This window comes from Dipteris shenzhenensis, chromosome 3 (assembly GCF_047967505.1).
Source record: "Dipteris shenzhenensis isolate YYH24624 ecotype China chromosome 3, Dip_SZ_1.0, whole genome shotgun sequence".
NCBI classification, from domain to species: Eukaryota; Viridiplantae; Streptophyta; class Polypodiopsida; order Gleicheniales; family Dipteridaceae; genus Dipteris; species Dipteris shenzhenensis.
The window spans coordinates 18194127-18213373 of record NC_141598.1 but is presented as its reverse complement, the minus strand read 5'-3'; the positions used below and the strand labels follow the sequence as shown (position 1 = coordinate 18213373).

At 45.5% G+C, this 19247-nt stretch overlaps 1 protein-coding gene across 1 annotated transcript; it reads right to left on the bottom strand.

Moving 5' to 3' along the window:
- Nucleotides 1-9099: 9099 nt before the first annotated feature.
- Nucleotides 9100-14262, bottom strand: LOC147903466 (pentatricopeptide repeat-containing protein At1g11290, chloroplastic-like). Its single transcript, XM_087371783.1, has 4 exons — nucleotides 13992-14262; nucleotides 13836-13915; nucleotides 13465-13610; nucleotides 9100-13301 (listed from the first exon to the last, which is right to left on the bottom strand). Exons 1-4 carry the CDS (start codon nucleotides 14260-14262, stop codon nucleotides 9728-9730), a joined length of 4071 nt encoding a protein of 1356 aa, XP_087227909.1. The 3' UTR covers nucleotides 9100-9727.
- Between the last annotated feature and the right edge of the window lie 4985 nt (nucleotides 14263-19247).

The window sequence follows — 19247 nt, the reverse complement described above, 5'->3', positions numbered from 1 at the left end:
CCTGATAGGTGCACCTCCATATAACCAGAATCTCCAGGATCCCAGGGCCAAGAGCAGAGGGTCAAGGTCTAAGTACCACTACAAGCCCGCTCCATGGTCCACAAAACCAGCAATCCTGACAGGCTGAAAGGCAACCTCTAGAAGAATATCATCCGTGGATCTAGAGAGTATACCTCCATCCCCAACGTCAAAGACCAATGCATCTTCCTCGAGACCTCGAAGAGCGATCACCTAAAGAGGAACTGCTGTCCTAAAAAAAGCTCCCATCCAAGTGGTGGAAGTAATAGGCATCTCAACTGTCCATTCCACCGGGATGGCTGTATCTATTTGCTGAATCTTGCGTGCTACCCCTCAGAGGTGACTCACTAACTATAGTCTTTGATCCTCAGGTAGCCTAATAAATGCCTTCTGTGTAGGCGGGGCCTCTCTCCCATCTAGACCACTGCATGTAATGGGAAGTGCCCAGTGGTCTACCATGCTCATCAAGTATACTATCGTTCCAAATGATCGGCTGCCTATCAATCCCTTCAAGGGTAGAGGGCAGAACCCTCCAAAGAGTGTTCCTGAAGCTCCCCCAAGCTTTCAGGATGGCAGTCATGAGAGGAGAGGCAGGAAATCTGAGAGAAACAGAAGCAAAAATCCAGCGAGGGATGTCCACCCAATCATCTCCCAAGGTAGGTGTGCAAGCCTGTATGTGTCCAAAAAAGAAATCCTTCCAAGGTTCCTGCCCAGGCATGAGTCCCCTCACCACCACCTTACAAAGCAATGCCCTGCACTGCAAGTCCGATGATATTAAGGCCCCCTTCACATGTAGGGAGAATAATGATCTCCCATGCCACCCTCACTCCAACATCTACCGTGCCATCAAGTCCACTCCATAAAAAATTCATGACTGGTCTAATGAGCTAAGTGATACAATCCCTAAACCGGCACCAGCAAGAACACACAAACCAAGCAGTGGCCAAAAGAACCTGGTTCACTACCACAACTCTAGATGCAAGGTCGAGTTTGGCTGAGCTCCAAAAAATTAGCTTTTTTCTCATACTCTCCAGTACTGGGGCAAATTGCTGTGCTAGAGAGATGCCCAATCCTACCTAGCATCCCAAATATCTGACAGGAACACCCCTCTGAATCCAAGAAAAGCCAATGTCAACTCCCCAGCTTGGAGTGTCCTCATCATTGATCCAAAAGCCAAAGGATTTACGCCAGTTAATGTATGCCCTACAGCTGAGCAAAAGATATCCAAGGCTATCCGGAAAGAATAAAGTGACTGCGAAGAGGCCTCAATAAAAATAGCAGTGTCATCAGCCAACTCACAGTCAAAAAGCTCCTGCTCCTGTCTCAAGGGTAATCTCAGCCCATAAAGATCAGCCTGAGATCTATCATCTAAGGAAGATACTCATAGCTTTTGCCACAAAAAGAAAGAGGAAGGGGGCTAAAGGGCATCCTTGATGAACTGACCTGAAAATCTGAAACCTGTCACCCCTTACCCCTCTGGTCAAAACGTGGCTCTGGGCCTGATCTGTAAAGGAAGGCCACCCCTCTAATCCATGCATCTGAAAATCCAAATCATAGAAGAGTGTCCTGAAGAAAACCCCAATCTACTCTATCATAGGCTTTCTTAAAGTCCAAGAGTAGAACTGCCAACCTCTACCTGCTCTGCATACCCCACTCTGTGGCTTCCCAAAAGGAAAAGATATTATCAAATATGCTCTTGCCATGCACAAAACATGTCTCAGTATCATGGATGAGGTCTGGAAGAAGGGGCTGCAATCGGACGCTGATCGCCTTGGCAAGGATTTTGTATAAAGTGGCCAAAAGAGTGATGGATCTCCAATGGGATACAAAATTCTTATTGCCACCTTTCGGGATAAGGTGTATGAGTCCCTCGATCAGTGAGTCAGGCATCTCACTCAAGTCCCAAATGTCCTACAGGAATGAAGTAATATGATCACCTATCATATCCCAAAAGGCTGTAAAAAAAGATGGAGTAAGACCATCGGAACCAAGGCACTTGCCCTTATGAAGGGCAAAGAGAGCAGTCCTGAACTCTGTGTTGGTAAAGCGTGCATCAAGTGAGCATATCATCTCTGGTGTGACCAACATAGGTAAACTATGCCAAACTACATCTCTAGCCACATCTTTGGCATGTGTGTCAGGATCTGCAGAAAGGAGACATAAAAATCTGTCGCGAAGTGCATGACAAGATCCAGATGAGACTGCAAAACGCCATCAGAGTCAATAAGCTGCTTGACACTCTCTACTATGCCTGAGACTAAGTGTAGAGAAAAAGTGTTTATTGACTCTCCCTCCCATCTGTATCCAAAAGGACTCCCGTGCATGAAAGACATACTCCACTCTTTGATCAAGCAATGTCTACAAGTAAGCCCTTGTTGCAACAAGGCGCTCCTGTATCCAAGCATCTGATGGTCGTCTTTGCTCCTCCCTTTGCAAGGCTGCCAACTGCCGACGGATACCAATCTCCCCTCTGAGTACCTCACCTTGCCCACCACTAGCGACAGAGTGATAAAAGTCACTGATATTGGCAAGTGCTGTGGCCACATGTGAAGGATCGGCCACCCCCCTGCGAGTGAGAAACCTAGATCTCCAAGACTACCTCTGTGAGAGTCTCATCTGTGTATAAGGCATCGGGGGTCCTGATACTGTGAGACCGCTCTCTCAGATGGAGCTCTGAGATAGACAAAACTACCAAAAAATGGTCGGAGGTGGAAACACCAGCTGCAATGCAAACTGTCCCCCCTCTATCAAGAGCCCAGTCATCCACATAGAATCTATTAATCCAAGCATGGATAGGCATCTGCACCCTACGGTCGATCACAAAAACAAAAGTGACTGAGACTGAATATGAAATGCATCATTTGACCAAACATCTCTGCCACTAAACTTGAACAAGAAGGCATCCCAAGCTGCTCTCTTGAGGGAATGAATACCACCTTCTCTGGCCCCTTGCTTATCGGATGGTTCCTCAACCATGTTGAAGTCACCTCCAATAATCCACGAATCTTTCCAAAAAAGAACGCAGTCCCCTCTGTTGTTCGGAGCGTAGAGGTTGAGGAAACCAACCTTACGTTCGTCAATCAAAAGTAAAATCCACTGGGCCTTGGAGGGGGTGATGGTACCGTGTCCAATGACCAGAGGGAGAATAGAATCTGAAATAGATATGCATGTACCTCCTCTGGTTCCCAAGGCAGGAAGCCAAAAAGTCCGGCCTGAAAACAGCTTACCTAACTTAGAGCAATCTCTAGCATCCATTTTGTGTTCCTGAAGAAAAAGAATGTCTAAGGAACCACCTGACATACCTGGATGAAGTTGATTCCTGATCAACTGTCTGCGACGGCGATGAGGGATGCTGCCCAGTCCCAATATATTCCAACTGGCTATCCTCATCAGCAGGAGGAAGCGGGTCGGAATACCTTACCTGACCTGGTGGCGAAAAAAGAACCCTCCACCGGAGCTGACCTCCTGCCATATACATGAGGTCCAAGGGGAGGAAAGTCCATAGGTGAGAGAGAGAAATATCTCTCAATAGGGATGCCGATAACTGGCTCTCCAAAAGTGGAAGGTATAAAATCATCATCTGGGAGGTTAGAGAGGTCCTCAGGAGCGAAAAATGAGTTCCACTGAGCCAGTCCTAGGGAGGGGGTTCGAGGAGATTCCTACCAAAGCAGGGAGAGAATGTAAGACCCCCTTCCCTCTATCCACGGAAGGAGACACCTATACTAGGTCCTGATCAAGAAGTGCTGCGGATGAGGTGCCAACAACCTGGGCTGCTGAGGAAGGTACAGCCTGATTCTGAGGTGGAGTGGAAGAAGGCTCCTGAACATTAGGCTCCAAGGCGTTAGCCTCCCGAGGCTCCAAGGGAAATGCCTCTGAAGCGGTGGAAGTATGATCTAAAGTAGAGGGCCTAACCCACCGTGGGCCAGAGGTGGTGCGGGATGCAGGAGGGACTCGAGCAACCCTAGGAGGAGGGGGAGCTCGTGTCTGAGGCGGTGCCTGTGGAGCGATAGGTCTTGCTCCTGCTCTCTGTCATAAGCTAGTACGAGCTGCTTTCTGGGCCTCTTTTTCTTCTTTGGGCAATCTCTAGCGAATTGCCCCGAGGATCTGCAAATCCTGCACTGGTCCTGCCGACCTGCAACCTCAAATCTCTGGTGGAAGAATGACCCATCGGGTCGCTGTAGCATGATGTGGTCCTCTGAAATATTAGGGTCCTAAACAATTACGCTAACCCTGGGTACCCCATCCATCCTGACCGCCTCAGCAGCCGAAGAGGGCTCGCCAGGAAGAGGAGGGATCTCTACTACCACACCAAACCTCTTGCCAATAACTGAAAGAAGCCGGTGATAAACTAAGGGGAGACCAGGGAACCTGATGAAAATAGAAACTCCCTGCTTGTCCTCTTCAACTCGGTCAAAGCCCCAGTTGAAAGGGAAACAAAAAAATCCTCCTGTAGCCTAGAAATAGAAACCTAGCCTGTAGCAAGTCTCTCGTGACGTCCGGGGAATCTAGGCACACCTGAAAGAAACCTCGTCCCAACAAACAAACATCCTTAAGGTGGGGGACAAGCTCCTGGGGAAGCGTTGCAAGCATCCAATCTCTAGCCTGCGATCTGGAGGGGTGTGAACCAAAGACGCGTGCGAAGAGAGTCGTGGAACACTCATGCTCCAAGTCCTGCTGCAGCTCGTCTTTTGAAAATGTGACGGTTCTCACGGCTGGTGTGTGCGATAACGGATTGAATGAACGAGTGCCCATTCGTCAATCGAGGTGGGGAAGGCCCACTCAAACACAAAAAAGAAACTTCGTCCGCTTTCCTAATGCCCAGGAGACCCCCAAAAAACGGGGGTACACCTGAAGGGAGAGGGTGAAGGAAGGAGGGAGAGAGGAGAGAGAGCAAGTCAGAAGAAGAAGGGGGTAGGTTGAAGGAGGAGGGAGGTTGAAGAAGGGGGGAGCTGGAAGGGGGGAGAGGGAGGGCAGCAAGTGAGAGAAGGGAAAGGGACAGCAGGAGGAGAGGGGAAGGAGTGAAGAGGAGAGAGGGAGGGGAGGAGAGGAGGGGGGGAGAGGAGGAGAGGGAAGGGGGGGACGCGGGAGCAGCAGCGTAGGCAACAGCGCGAGGGGGGCAGTGCAGATAGCAACGCGGGGGGGGGATAGCGCAACAGCAGCGCAGGAGAGGGGTAGCACAACAGCAGCGCGGGGGGAAGTAGCGCAACAGCAGCACGGGGGGGAAGGAGAGAGGAAGGGAAGGGCAGCAGGTAGGAAGGGAGGGAAGGGAGGAAGCAGCAAGGAGGGGAGTTGAGGAGAGGGCAGCAGGACGAGCAGGGAGCAGTAGCAGCGAGCAAATCAGAGGCCTTTCCATTTGCCATCTTTTTCAATAAGGCTGCAATGTCCTCAAAAGTGAAAGGGTTGACTGAGGCATATGACATTTCTTCATTTCCCATTTCGATTGCATTGGCATGGTTGTAGAGTCTGATAACATACTCAAGCATTTCCTCATCTGAGATATTTCCCATGACCTTTTTCTTCGGCCCCTTAACCCGTTTCCACCCTTTTCTGGGATTCTTGATGAAGGTGAGCAAATCAGATTTTCCCCTTTCCAGAATGTGATTTCTTTTTTTCTTCCTCATGAGGGCATTGTATTGCTTCTCCTTTTGTCTGTAGAGGTTTGCATCAAAAATATGTTTCATTGGCATGGTTGTAGAGTCTGATAATAACATACTCAAGCATTTCCTCATCTGAGATATTTCCCATGACCTTTCTCTTCGGCCCCCTAACCTGTTTCCACCCTTTTCTGGGATTCTTGATGAAGGTGAGCAAATTAGATTTTTCCCTTTCCAGAATGTGATTTCTTTTTTTCTTCCTCGTGAGAGCATTGTATTGCTTCTCCTTCTATTTGTAGAGGTTTGCATCAGAAATATGTTTCAGCTCATTGCGTAGTTTCTTGCATTCATCATCATACCATTTCTTACATGGCAGCCCTTTATGTATCTTCTTTCTGTCTGGAGGAATTGCTCCAAAAACCTGTGTTGCGGTGTCGAGGACAGCTTCTCTGAGGGCTTCCCATGTAGGTGTGATTGCCACTGCATTCAGCTTTGCATCCAGTGTGATGGCATATTCTTTCTGCCTGTGTTGATCTATTCGGAAGCCTCTTGAATTGGCCGCAAATTTCTACACTTCTGTTTCAATGTGGATACCAAGAGTCATCCATATTGGGAGATGGTCTGACTCAGGATATTTTTCTCCTATCATGAAAGTTTCTATGTCATGTAGAGCATTGACATGTGCCAAGGCATAGTCTAGGACACTGTGTCCCCCGCTGGTGGAGAAACATGTCTATCTTGTCAGTCCTTGGAAAGAGTTGCATCCCATTCAAAACTGGCATGTGCAGTCCATTCATCATACACCGGAGTGCTCTTCCTTGTGCATTGATTGATCATCTTCTGAAATCCTGTGCCATAAGGCATCTATTTCAATTGCATCTTCTTTGTCCAATTCATTGTGCATGATAGGTTGAAATTGCAACTGTCCAATTCTAGCATTGAGGTCTCCCATGACTATTACCTTGCCTAGTTCTTTCAGTTTTGCAATATCTAGGCATAGTGATTCAAATGCCTCACTTGAATCTATTCCATTCCGGGCATAGAAAGTAAACCTCTTGTATTTATCAGCTCTGTACATGCTGATTTTTTCTGCCAAGTGTTCTTGGATCATGCATGCTACTCCTCCTTGGCCTCTCTTTCTGATGACATTCAGGAAATGGTCATGATAGAACTGTGTCTTGGTGGGGAGCTCCTGGTCTCCCCCCAAGCTCGAGACATGTGGAGCTGGAGAAGTTCTAACCATATGATACGAGTAATCTCATCTTGCGGGGTCAACTTAGGGGATGCATCCAAACTATACTGAAAGGGGGGGAGCACGTCCATCTGAATACAGCAAACCATGTGGATATACGTGCATACCATGTGTCCGCCCCACCCTCAGCTAGTCGCTTGGATGACTCCAGAGCCAACCTCGATAGTCTCCAGTGAGGTAAGTCCCAGACTCTATGGATGAAAGTCACTGTCTAAAAGATGGCATCAATCTGTAGTGGTGTCATGGCGAACTCTGCCTGTACTATCTCATGTGGGACTGAGGGCTTGCTCCGATTCATCCTAGATCCCATGATCCCCTGTAGCCGCTCAAATCTCTTCCACACTGCTATCGGTAGATCACATCCCCAGAAGGGTGCTGGATACATGGCAGTCAATCGCACTAGCGTATCGAAAAGCCAGCACTTCGTCGGTGGATCTTGAAAGTGTGCCTGGAAACACTGTCTCTCCAATCGGGCCAAAGCACCCCGTCCCTGTGTGAGTCGTGCCTGGACTGCTTGTGTCATAGTGAAAAGGAGTCCTATGAAGACTATTCCCAAATACGTGTAGGACTGCACTATCTCCACTGACTCGGCTCGATAAGTGAAACTAAGTCGTCGGATTACTGCATGTGAGATGTTGAAGACCATAACCTTGGTCTTCCCAAGGTTGACTGTTAGGTCTCTCTCTCTACAGAACACCTCTAGGGCCTCCAAGTGTCTCTGCAGCCCCTCTGCTGAGGATGAGATGAGGACTGTGTCATCAACGTATAGCAATATCTGTATCATGAGATTGGCCAATAGTGATCCTTCGCCTCCTAGGCGGTCTATGAAAGAGGTGATCTCATCCAAGAGAGTTGGTGAGAGGGGGCAACCCTGCTTCACTCCGATTGTACTCTCAACCCAATCTAATAGGCCACCGGGGGGACGAACTCTGCCTCTAACTGACTCATACAGGCTCATCACCCCCTATATCAGTGTCTCTAGAATCTGCAGCTCTTGTAACATCCTGATCATGTGGGATCGTGGGACAGTGTCAAAAGCCTTCCGAAAGTCTACAAAGCATGTGTAGACTTTCTAGTGTCTAGACCTCACCTCCTCAATGATAGCCCTGAGAGTGAAGATGTGATCTAGGGTAGAGTGATGTCTCTGGAATCTTGCCTGTCCTAGTGCCCGCTGCTCCCGAGCCTTTGTATGACTGCTGAGTTCCCTCTCTAGAACTGATCCATAAATCTTGGCCACAGTGTGGCCAATCATAAGGGTCCGATAGTTCCCCGTCTCCATAGGTCCCCGGTTTTGTGTATCGGCACAATAGTGGTGGTACTCCAAGAAGGTGGAAAACCGTGTGTATGGCCTGACATCTCTTAGCCACAATTTTATATGAGATAACTTTGTGCTTTGTGGTTACCCGGCTCCTGTTACAACATATGTGCAGACACGAACACATACATTAAATATTGGGCCTTAACATTCTCAGTTTTCCTTTCTACAATGTCAGCAGGAATGGACACGTCACATGAACTCGTCTGATATATATGTGCCCACTACCTTCCTATATCAAGGTTGCTTTTCTCCTGAATGTCTGTCTGGATTTTTAACCTGTTTAGGAGGGTGTCCGAGGCCCTCCTGCCAGTTAAGAGGAGGGGATTTGAGCTATATAATTGTTTTTGTTTACATTCGAGGCAGCCCAGAAGAAGGCCACTTTTTCTTTTAAGAGACCCCACAAACACGATTTGTGCTATGATCATTTCTCAAAGTGAGGCATCAAGTATGGCCTCCCTCATCTATCTAACTAGTGGAAGTTCTGAGCTATCTACCATCATGTCACCCATCCCGTCTTCTGTGATTGACTTCTCAGTCTCCTCTGCCTATACACACCTTGAGGAAGTCCACAAGGAAAACTCTGCAGGAGCTCTCTCGCAGCTCGAGCTTTCAGGGGAGCTGCTGCCCCAAGTCATTTCATTCCTTCCAAAAGCTTGTCAGCTTTGATTGGCAACCTGATTTGCTTCCTTTCTTTTCACAAGTGGATTTAAAGAGAGATCCTAACGACCACAAAAATCCGGGAACTGCAGGGTAGAACCCTTAGCAATCGAGTTATACATCTGAGCAGATCAAACTAAGAAAATCAAGTTGAGGCGTTGCAGATAAATTTTCATGTGAGCATCACAGGCTCAGTAAAAGCATTACTTCAGTTGAAATGACCATGGAGAACAGCTTAGGTAATCTTCAGTCTAGCTCATTGTACCATATCCCCTTATTTCCTATTACTTGAACTGAATGTTATGAAAGACACCTATTGGTGATTCCAATTCCACAATGAACACTGGCTTCATCAATCCCATCTTCTTCCACCAATTGCATCTCATCAATGCGACTCAAAAGATTGTGTATATCAACAAATCAATCAACTGATGTCAAGCATGCAGGCTCATCAAGATTTGGTCCATAAGGTGTAGGCCCAGAGTCTAGGTTACGAGGATTTTTGTGGCATCTAGTGTGTTAAAAGCCAATGCTTTTGCTCAGCTTTGTCCACATAGTTTACCTCACTCACGGAGACTCAATGCACTAGAGAGCGCCAATTATTCAACATGGTGCCTATCTTCAATCCCCAAGGCCTTAGGGGTATTCCAGAAAGCAATGCTTGTCTGTCATTTGGCCATGTTCACTTGGCCTGGCATACCTCCAGCTACAGCTCCATGGAAACCTGAAATGCTTCTTCAGCTACAAAGGTAAACCACATTCTGGGCCTGAGGCAACACAGAAAGCCCTGTGGCTCCTTCTATCTTAAGACTCTGTGAACAGACCACCTGAGCTGGGTATGTAAAGCACTGTCCTTCTACTTTAGCTTTGCAGACATGCACTCGCCCATTAGAAAAAATCATGGCAAGAGCATGTCCCATTGTTGAATCGATGTACTCGATATGAGTCTGTTACTACTATTTCTCGTCGTTCTATCTTGCTGATTAACTTAGCCACATTGTGGCATTTTGTACACACCCGAAGATTCTTCACTATTCGAATAGGTGTACCTTGAGGTGTGCTAATAAGGCCAAAAGCAATGGCCAATTTCTCACAGTGTGTACTCACAGCATCTTCCTTGATCTCATCTACCATTGATGCTGTCAGTCCCATTCGTGCCATGTGGCCACCCTGATCCATTCGCAAACTAAGCCTTTCTAGCTTTGCATATATTTCATGGATTTGGGCATGGCTTTTGTCTCCCACAACAAAAGCATGTACCTTATTATCAACTTCAATAAAAGCTTTGCCTGGCTTCTTCCAAGCTTCAGCATAAATTCTCAACTCTTCTATTCTGTCAGCATCGTCCTGCATAGAAGCTTGAGCATACACCTGCGACATAAGCACATACCCTGAAGCACTTCTGTGTTTCATTGCCATCAGGCAATCAAAGCATCGTCTTCCTAGGCCCACATCACCATATGTTCTGCAATGAGTGAGCAAAGATGTCCAGCCAACGGTATTCAATTGAAAATGCATGGTTTCAAGTAGATCTTCTGCCTCTTCCGACCAACCTGCACGGCCAAGGAGGTCAACTAAGCAGTTATAATGGTCAAGTTTTGGTGTAATTTTGTGGTATTCTGTCATTGACTTGAAGTGCGAAAAGCCTTTATGCACAAGGCCTACATGACTGCATGCACAGAAGAGAGAAACAAATGTAGAATCATCTGGTTTCACTCCTCCTTGTTGCATGTCTTTGTAATACCGGAGGGTCAACTTATAATTGCTATGGAGGGCAGATGCTGCCATTATAGCATTCCATGCGGATGCACTTTGTTTTGGCAATCTATTGAAAACTATTTCTGCATTTCCAAGGCTTCCACACGTAGCATACATGTTAATGAGTGTGCTCAAAATAAGGGCATCTGACTCCAAACCATTATCAATGACAAGGCTATGAATTGACTTGCCCTGACATAGTGCTGCAATGGTAGAACACGCTTTCAGAATATTGATGAATGTGACACAGTCTGGCTCCACTGTCTCCTGTTGCATTTGCTGGAAAAGTAGAAGAGCCTCCTCACCTTCCTCATGCCGGGCATGTCCTGCAATAAATGCATTCCATGTCACCACATCTCGCTTTGGCAAATGCCTGAAAACAATGCATGCATCTTTCAAGCTCCCACAGTTGGCATACATGTCAATGAGGCTGTTTCCAACAAACAAACTTGTAGCACATCCTGTTTTTATTATCTGAGAATGCAACCATCGGCCCTGCTCTAGCAAATTTAAATTGGAGCATGCTTTCAGTAGGCAGACAAGAGTGACATCATTGGGCATGACACCCGCTTCTTGCATTTGCATAAAAAGCAACAGAGCCTCCTGGTCCTGTCCATCCTGTACACATCCTGCAATCATTGATGTCCACGTAACCACATCATGCTGAGGCAATCCTTTGAACACTGTGTGTGCATCAGCAAGGCTCCCACATTTTGTATACATGTTTATGAGAGAATTTCCAACAATAAGGTGTGTCTCCCAACCACTTTCAACGGTTTGAATGTGAACGCACTTCCCATGGTCTAGGGCTGGTATGCTAGAACAGGCTTTGAGCACACATACGACTGTGACCTCGTTTGGCTCCAAGCCTCCCAGTTGCATTTGCCAAAAGAGTTCGAGAGCTGCATGACCCTGATCATGCTGAGCATAGCCTGCAATCATTGCACTCCATGTTGCCATATCTCTCCTTGGCATTGTCTCAAAAACCCTGACCGCATCCTCAAGGCACCCACAACTCAGATAAATGTCAATGAGGGAGTTGCTAGTGACAATATCCAGCTCAGTATTGCTTCTAATAATGTGAGCATGAATTAGCCTACCCTCATCTATGGCAGACACACTTGAGCATGCTTTCAGGACACAACTATATGTATCATTATCTGGGTCCAAGCCAGCTTGTTTCATTTGCTGAAAAAGTTGAAAAGCCTCCTGGACATGGCCATGCTGAGCATGTCCTGTTATCCTTGCATTCCATGTCGCATTATTTGGCCTTAAGCCCTCCCGCTGCATTTGCTGGAAAAGATAGAGAGCCTCCTGATCATTCCCATGCTGAGCATATCCTGCAATCATTGCATTCCATGTCACCACATTTCGAACAGGCCACTCATCAAATACTCTCCGTGCATCCTCAAGGCTTCCACACTTGGCATACATGTTGACAAGCGCAGACCCAACAATGGCATCCTGTTCGTGTCCCCTCTTCAAAAAACATTCATGGATCAAATTTCCCTGATCTAGCAGTGCCATGCTCGAACAAGCTTTCAGAACGCTGACAAATGTGGCATTGTCAGACATCATGCCCTTCTGTTCCATCTCCTGGAAAATTAGGAGGGATTCTTCTACATGACCATGCTGGGCATGTCCTGCAATTAGGGCACTCCACGTCACAATGTCTGGCTCCATACCTTCCTGTTGCATTTGCTGAAAAAGTTGGAAAGCCTTCTGACCATGTCCATGCTGGGCATATCCTGTAATCATTGCATTCCACATTACCACACTTCGCTTTTGCAACCGGTTAAACACCCTTTGTGTGTAGTCCAGGCCCTCACATTTGGCATACATATCAATGAGAGTGCTCCCAACAAATAACTCTGACTCAAAACCCAAATCAACAATATGGACATGTATGCTCTTGCCCTCATGTAGCGCTCCCATTCCAGAGCATGCTTTCAAAATAGAAACAAATGTGGTCTGGTTTGGCTTCATCCCATCATTTTGCATCTGTTGGAAGAGTTTAAGTGCCTCTCCACTATGACCTTGGTGGACACATCCTGCAATGATTGCATTCCATGTCACCACGTTGCGTACTGACAGTCTGTGAAAAACTCTGCGCCCATTCCTAATTCGTCCACACTTGGCATACATATCTATAAGTGTGTTGCCAACAAACACAACCTGCTCGAAACCACTTTCAATTGTGTGCAGATGAACCAGCATGCCCTCTGCCAGTGCATCTGCCCTGGCACATGCTTGAAGGATTGCAACAAACAAGTGTCCATCTGCTTTAACATCTGTCCATTTCATTTGGTGATACAGATGTATAGCATGCTCACTCTCTCCAAGCCTTGCATGTGCTGAAATAATTGCACTCCACATATATACATCAGGCTCAGGAAATTCGCTGAACACTTCGTTTGCATCCACCAAACTTCCACAGGAAGCAAACATGTGTATTAACTTTCTTATCAGAGAGACATTTGAACCAAAGGTGCTTTTCAAGATGAGGCGGTGCACTTCCCTGCCTGCTGCAAGGTTTTGCTTCTTTATGCATCCATCCAGGAGACAATGAAAAATGTTGGTGTGCACGCACATCCCATGTTTCTGCATAAAATCCACCATCTGTATGGCTTCATCGAGATGTCCCTCCTCACATAGTCTCGTCAAATCACTACTAGACCCAAAGGATCCACCAATCCTTGGGCGACTGCATGGTTAAGAGACAATTGCAGCATTAAATACGTAAGTCAACGTGGCCTTTCATTGCTCATCTGGAGCTTCATTGATTGCGAAAAAAACTATTCCTTAGGAGTCCAAAGTCTTGTGCAGAAAACCTTTGGATTCCAGTCTAAGAAAAACATTGTAGGTACCATGATCTTACTCCTTCAATAGGTTGTGCTTCACCCTGAACCAGCGCAGCTAATTTTGCTTCTACCCAGGGCGGGTTCAACAACCCATCGATCCACAATGCTTCCTTTGTTGAACTATGCACAAAGTCTGGCAATCTCCGATTTGTCTGTCACAGCAACAGAAATGGTCATATCTTGAAAACCGATGATACACTAGCATAAAATTCCTGCTGGTCCTACTCAAAATGTTTCGAGATATTGTGTTGTTGTTCATCAATTAGGCATGTGGCCAATGCAGATAAAACACCGAGGCCTACATAAGGTGATTGTGCTAGTTTACCATAATCGTCAATGGACTTCAAACGTGAAGCGCAAATACATATATTTTTTACCTTGTTGAACCTTCTGTCCCACCACTGAGCCGGATCATGGAAAAATTTTCGCCACAACTCCTCTGTCGGCAATGCATCCCCTGCGTCACAGGTTCGTGATTCGTTATTACATACTTAGTCAATTCTCACAAAGAAGTGGGGAAAAAAAAAGGTCACCTTCGTTTCTGTCGCTCTGCTTGGTGCCGTGTTGGTTGAAACCTGCATCTTTAACAGCATCGGGGCTCTGCAGCCCTGCTGCAGGGCAATGGATCCTGCCTTGACCTGGGAAATACAAAAATGTTGGGCTTCTGAGAGGGGAAGCCGAAGGTGGGCTATGGCTGCCAATAGAGCTCCTATGGTTGCAGCTGCAGCTGCCAGAGCCCTCCCCATCTCGCAATCTACAAGAGTCAGCAGTAGCAGAGAACGAAGTCGCCCACAGAGAAATCATGTCACAGTAACGACAACAAGCTCATCAAGCCATTATATGGATACCATCCCAAGGTGGTAACTCTTCATCCGTATGTATATATGCGTGTGTGTGTGTGTAATTCCACACAAAAGAATGTGTGTGTATGTGTGTGTGTGTGTGTGTGTGTTTACGTACACTCTGGCTCAGAAGGGCAACGTGATGCTGCAATTTTTGCAAGGATCACAACCATGAGCTGCCATGATATGTCACTTGCTTTCTCAGATTACTGGGATTTCCTTTTCGGTGCTCTTCAAGTGAAAATCAAAGGTTGCCCTCTAGTTTCCATTATGTTCATGGATTGGAAACATGTTCTTTCGCATTTGGAATGGAATGGCCGGGATACTTTAAAGGGGAATTCCTTCAGCGCTGAAAGTGTACCCTGGTCTCGGGTCTTTTCCCCTCCGTTGGCTTTGCAAGAGCCTCGACGGTCTTATTTTTTGAGTCTAAAGGGGATCCTTTTGGTTTCACATATTGTTCATGATGATGAAGCTGCTGCAAAATATATTCTTGGATTGCATTATCGTCCCGTCTGGCATAAGATTATCTCCTTGATTCAAAATTTTACTCATGTACCTGCTTTGGAAGTGGAGGATCGACTTCGCGACTGGACTCTTCATTTGCCAGGATCGACATGTCGTCCTTTGCGACTGTCCAATATTACAGTTTCGACGCTTTATAAAGTTCTTTTGCCTTTGCCTTTGGGCTGCACAAAGGGCAAATAAAATTTGGCATGTAAATAGAACGGCAAAGTGGTGGCGAAAAAGATTGCATGGGGTTTGGATAGCAAAAATTCCTGTTCAGTAACAAGTGTTTCTGTGGCGTGTTTTATTGGGAGTCTTTCCAACTGGGTAGTTTTTGGCACAACACCGTGTTGTCGATGTTAAGGAAACAATATCTCATCTCTTTTGGCACTGTTCTCATACATGTGATTTCTTGGCATTATTAGGTCAAATTTTATGTGCCAGATTTCTAGGCTTTACTTTTGGCAAGTACTTTTGGCTGTTTGGGATACATCCCCGTCGACATCAGTTTGTTTTTTTCTTTATTTGGGTTCGATATTGGGCACTTTGGTCTCTGTGGAAGGATAGAAATCATAGAGTTTTTGGTCACCCGACTTTCTCAGCTTACTCTTTCTTCAGGCACTCTTTGCAACAATCGTTTTATGCAAAGAGGGTCTCTAGATCAGGATGTATATTTGTCATATATTGACATCTTTGCTTGATGTATTTTGAGCATATCCTGCTTTGGGATGTTCATCTTGTAATATAAAAGAAATAATATTTTCACACAAAAAAAAGTGTGTGTGTACGTATATTTTCACTTAAAAAAAGTGTGTGTGTATGTACATACATATATACATATGTATATACACACATACATATATGTGTGTGTGTGTATGTACCTACATACATATATACATACAAAAACAAGGGAAACTCAATCCACCCCCCTGGCCTCCTACATAGAAAAGGGACCACATTGGAAGCTAAGAGAGAGAAGAAGAAGAAGAAGAAGAAGGAGAGGAGGAGAGAGCGAAAGGGGGAGAAAAATTTGGGGCTACAAATAGCAAGACTTAGAATTTAAAGGAATAGAAATTGCAAGTGGAACTTTAGCCTAATCATAACAAGTTGAATAAATTCAAAAGGCCCGTGCCTTGGAAGCTGAGAGAGAGAAGAAGAAGAAGAAGAAGAAGAAGATGAAGAGAGAGAGAGAGAGAGAGAGAGAGAGAGAGAGAGAGGGGGGGGGGGGGGAAACAAAAATGGGGACAAAAATAGCAATCATAAAACATCCACGTCATTTTCATTTTTGAAGGGAAGCAGCCTTTACTAAAGCCTTCCCTCCTTAGGGCAGGCTGAAAATGCAAATGAGAATTTTGACTTTCATTAAACATGCCTATGGGTAGGCCAACACCTTGAATTTGCATTCAAATGGCCTGCCCAGGAACTTGTGGAAGAAGTCTGAGAACCTTAAAATAGAAATAGCTAGGAGGAATAGAAAGAAGAGAAAACAAGGTAAATGATAATTAATCATTCATAAGGCTTGCCCAAGATTAAAAATGTAAATTAGAGAGAGAGAGAGAGAGAGAGAGAGAGAGGGGGGGGGAGGGGGGGGGAGGGGCAGAGGCCAAAGAGGACGAAGTCACTAAATGCATGCATTAAAGCCTCTTACAAAGAGCATACTTGGACCAATCACCTTAAAATAAAAAGAAATGTCTTTAAAAATACCTAATTTACCTTTGGGAAGTGGCCAACCTTCCCCATACGTTCCCATAGGTAGGCCAAAAAGGGGAAAATGGGAGGGATAGGAAGAAGGAGAAAAAAAGAGAGAAAGTGGTGGAGAAGAGAGAGAACAACCACTTGCACTATGGCACGTGTAAAAAGAATATTTTTACATTTTCACTTAGCTATAGCCTACCCTGAGAGGGGGCAAGCCAACAAGGTGGAAATCCCACTAAGGTGGAATGTCATTCTAAGTGTAAGTGTAAAGCTGCTAGATAAATATTTCCAATAGGAAGGAAAGGGAAAGGCAATTCATAGGGCCTACTCGGAGGGTGAGACTAAAGAAAGTGAAGGAGGGTGGTGGAGAAGGGGATGCCCAAGAAGGAAACGAAGCACTGTTGTTGACAGCACTAATTTCGTGGAAGATCCTCCCAAAAAAAAAGCTAAAAAAGTCGAAAGATCCTTCGTGTGTATGTGTGTGTGTGTGTGTGTGTGTGTGTGTGTGTGTGTGTGTGTGTTTAGATTAAAAAGTCCCATCAATAATTGAGCCATACAATTAATTCCATCAATTGGATAAAAAGTTTAAAAAGGAAAACATATAAGGAAAAAATGTTTGAGACATCTAAGTTGAAAACTGCAACTAGAGTTTGCAAAATTTTCGATCAAATTAAGAATTTTTAATAATATTGAGTTTGACAATCATAATATTGAAAAAAGATGTCGAATCCTCGAGCAATCCAGGTTCCGAGGTCGGGGTCCACTTACCTGCCACCATCGAAACAAAGTAGGTGTTAGAATATCATAGTTACGTTTGGGTAGACAGGTAATGCCTGTTTTCCCCGTCTTGTCATCGCTTTACCTAGGAATATAGACAAACATATGGATTCTTAGATAATTAAAAAAAACAATTTAGCCACAAGTGAAGTTTAAGTCACAAGTGGAGTAAGGAGTGAATGAGTGCATGGGTTTAGAAGGGATTAGAGGAGGTATGGGACGGTTAGTGGGCTTGGTATGTGGGGTGGTTAAAAAGAAAGTGTGAAGGAAAGATTTCAAGAGGGTACATAAAAGAATAATTCATAGCTAGGGAAGTATTCATGTGTGTGTGTGTTCGTGTGTAAGGAAATAAGTGTCTGTGTGTGTGACATTTACTAATTAAATTTATTTTGTGCACACACACACACACCCCTACCTATACAAAAAAGTTGAATGACTTTTGTCATCCATAAGGCCTGCCGAGAAGGAGTTGGAGGTGATGGAGGAGCAAGGGTGCAACTTCTTGGCTACATTGCGAAAATGTGGGCATGGAGATCCATGAGGTCTATTCATCCACCCAAGCATTCCCTAAGACTCTTTGTGGAACAAAAGTTATAAGTGGATCTCAGAAATAGTCTTGAAATGGAAAATAACTTCACAAGCAAAGCTCCATAAGTGACCACTTTGTTGGAATATTGTTCTATGATAGACTAAGATCCCCAGGGACACATTAAACTGAGCTTCTAGTACTCCTCCCATGCTCACACTTGCTCTAATGCAATGGATTGCGTAGAGTGCACCATGCAATGGTGTGCGAAAGTCGTATGTTGTACTACAATGAACAACGACGTACGAGTGCACTATGCTAAATGACAATTACATGAGAACTCCACAACATAAGTAGAAAAAGAAAACCTCGCATACACTAGTGAACAATCCCCATATCGGGAAGAGACAAGGAAAATGAGAAAGTGGCCAAGATGGCCAAAGTACATATTATTGGACCAGCATCTACAGGTCACAAGTCGCAAGTCACAAGAACACAGGTCTATCCTCGTAGTAGACAAAGGGTACACACAAGTCTCTCCACACTCTCTCCTTGGCGAGCTTGTAGCTCCAGCCTCTATCTCTTCTCCTTTCTCCTGCTCTAGTGCCGAACTCCGAATGCTCAATGCTGAATGTGGGCAACAGACACATTTGGATTCTTGAATTCCCGTCATATGTTCAATCCTAGTCTCGTATCCACATATCTCTGTCTTCCCACACTCCCTTTTTTGCCACCTCACACTGAGTCACTCACATTCTTGTCCTTCTTGTCGAACTGTAAACCTCATCGCCGTGGACATGAGTGCAAGAAGGTTCTCGAGGGAAACAATAGAGAGGTGCTTTTAGCGAGGTATTTGTTCACTCACTTCTACTTTGCCTCGGGACACTTCTTCATCACCAAGGCGATCCATTCTGCCCTCTACTCCATTCTTTCCGTCACTCCCTACAATTTCGCCTCACTCTTCTACTCTCCCTTCCATAACATGGTCTGCAAGCATCGGGGGACATATAACTGTACTTGTGGGCCACACCTCACCTTCTTACTTTACCAGTGGAAGGCCAACCCTCCTTCCATTGTCACAGGTCACCTCCCTTTGTCATCCTTCTCCCCTCTTGTCATCGCCTCTACCATCTTTTCCACTATCACTTCCCCAGTTCCTGCCTCCTCTCCTCTTTTGATAAGGAGGGCGCCTCGGCCAGCCACATCAGGATAAATATCAAGGTGTAAATGAGGGTGTCCTATCCTCAGGATGTACTCAATTTTTTTTGCAATTTTCCATGCTGTTCCTCATCAAATAGCAGTTTATTTTCACAGTTTCATTTTAATACAAATTTTGGATTTACTTGCAAGGCCAGCCACATGGTCTGTAACATTTTCTTTTCCTACTCCATCACCATATCAATGGTTTGTAAGTTCTTTTTTTTAAAAACGGGTTCCCTCGTCCA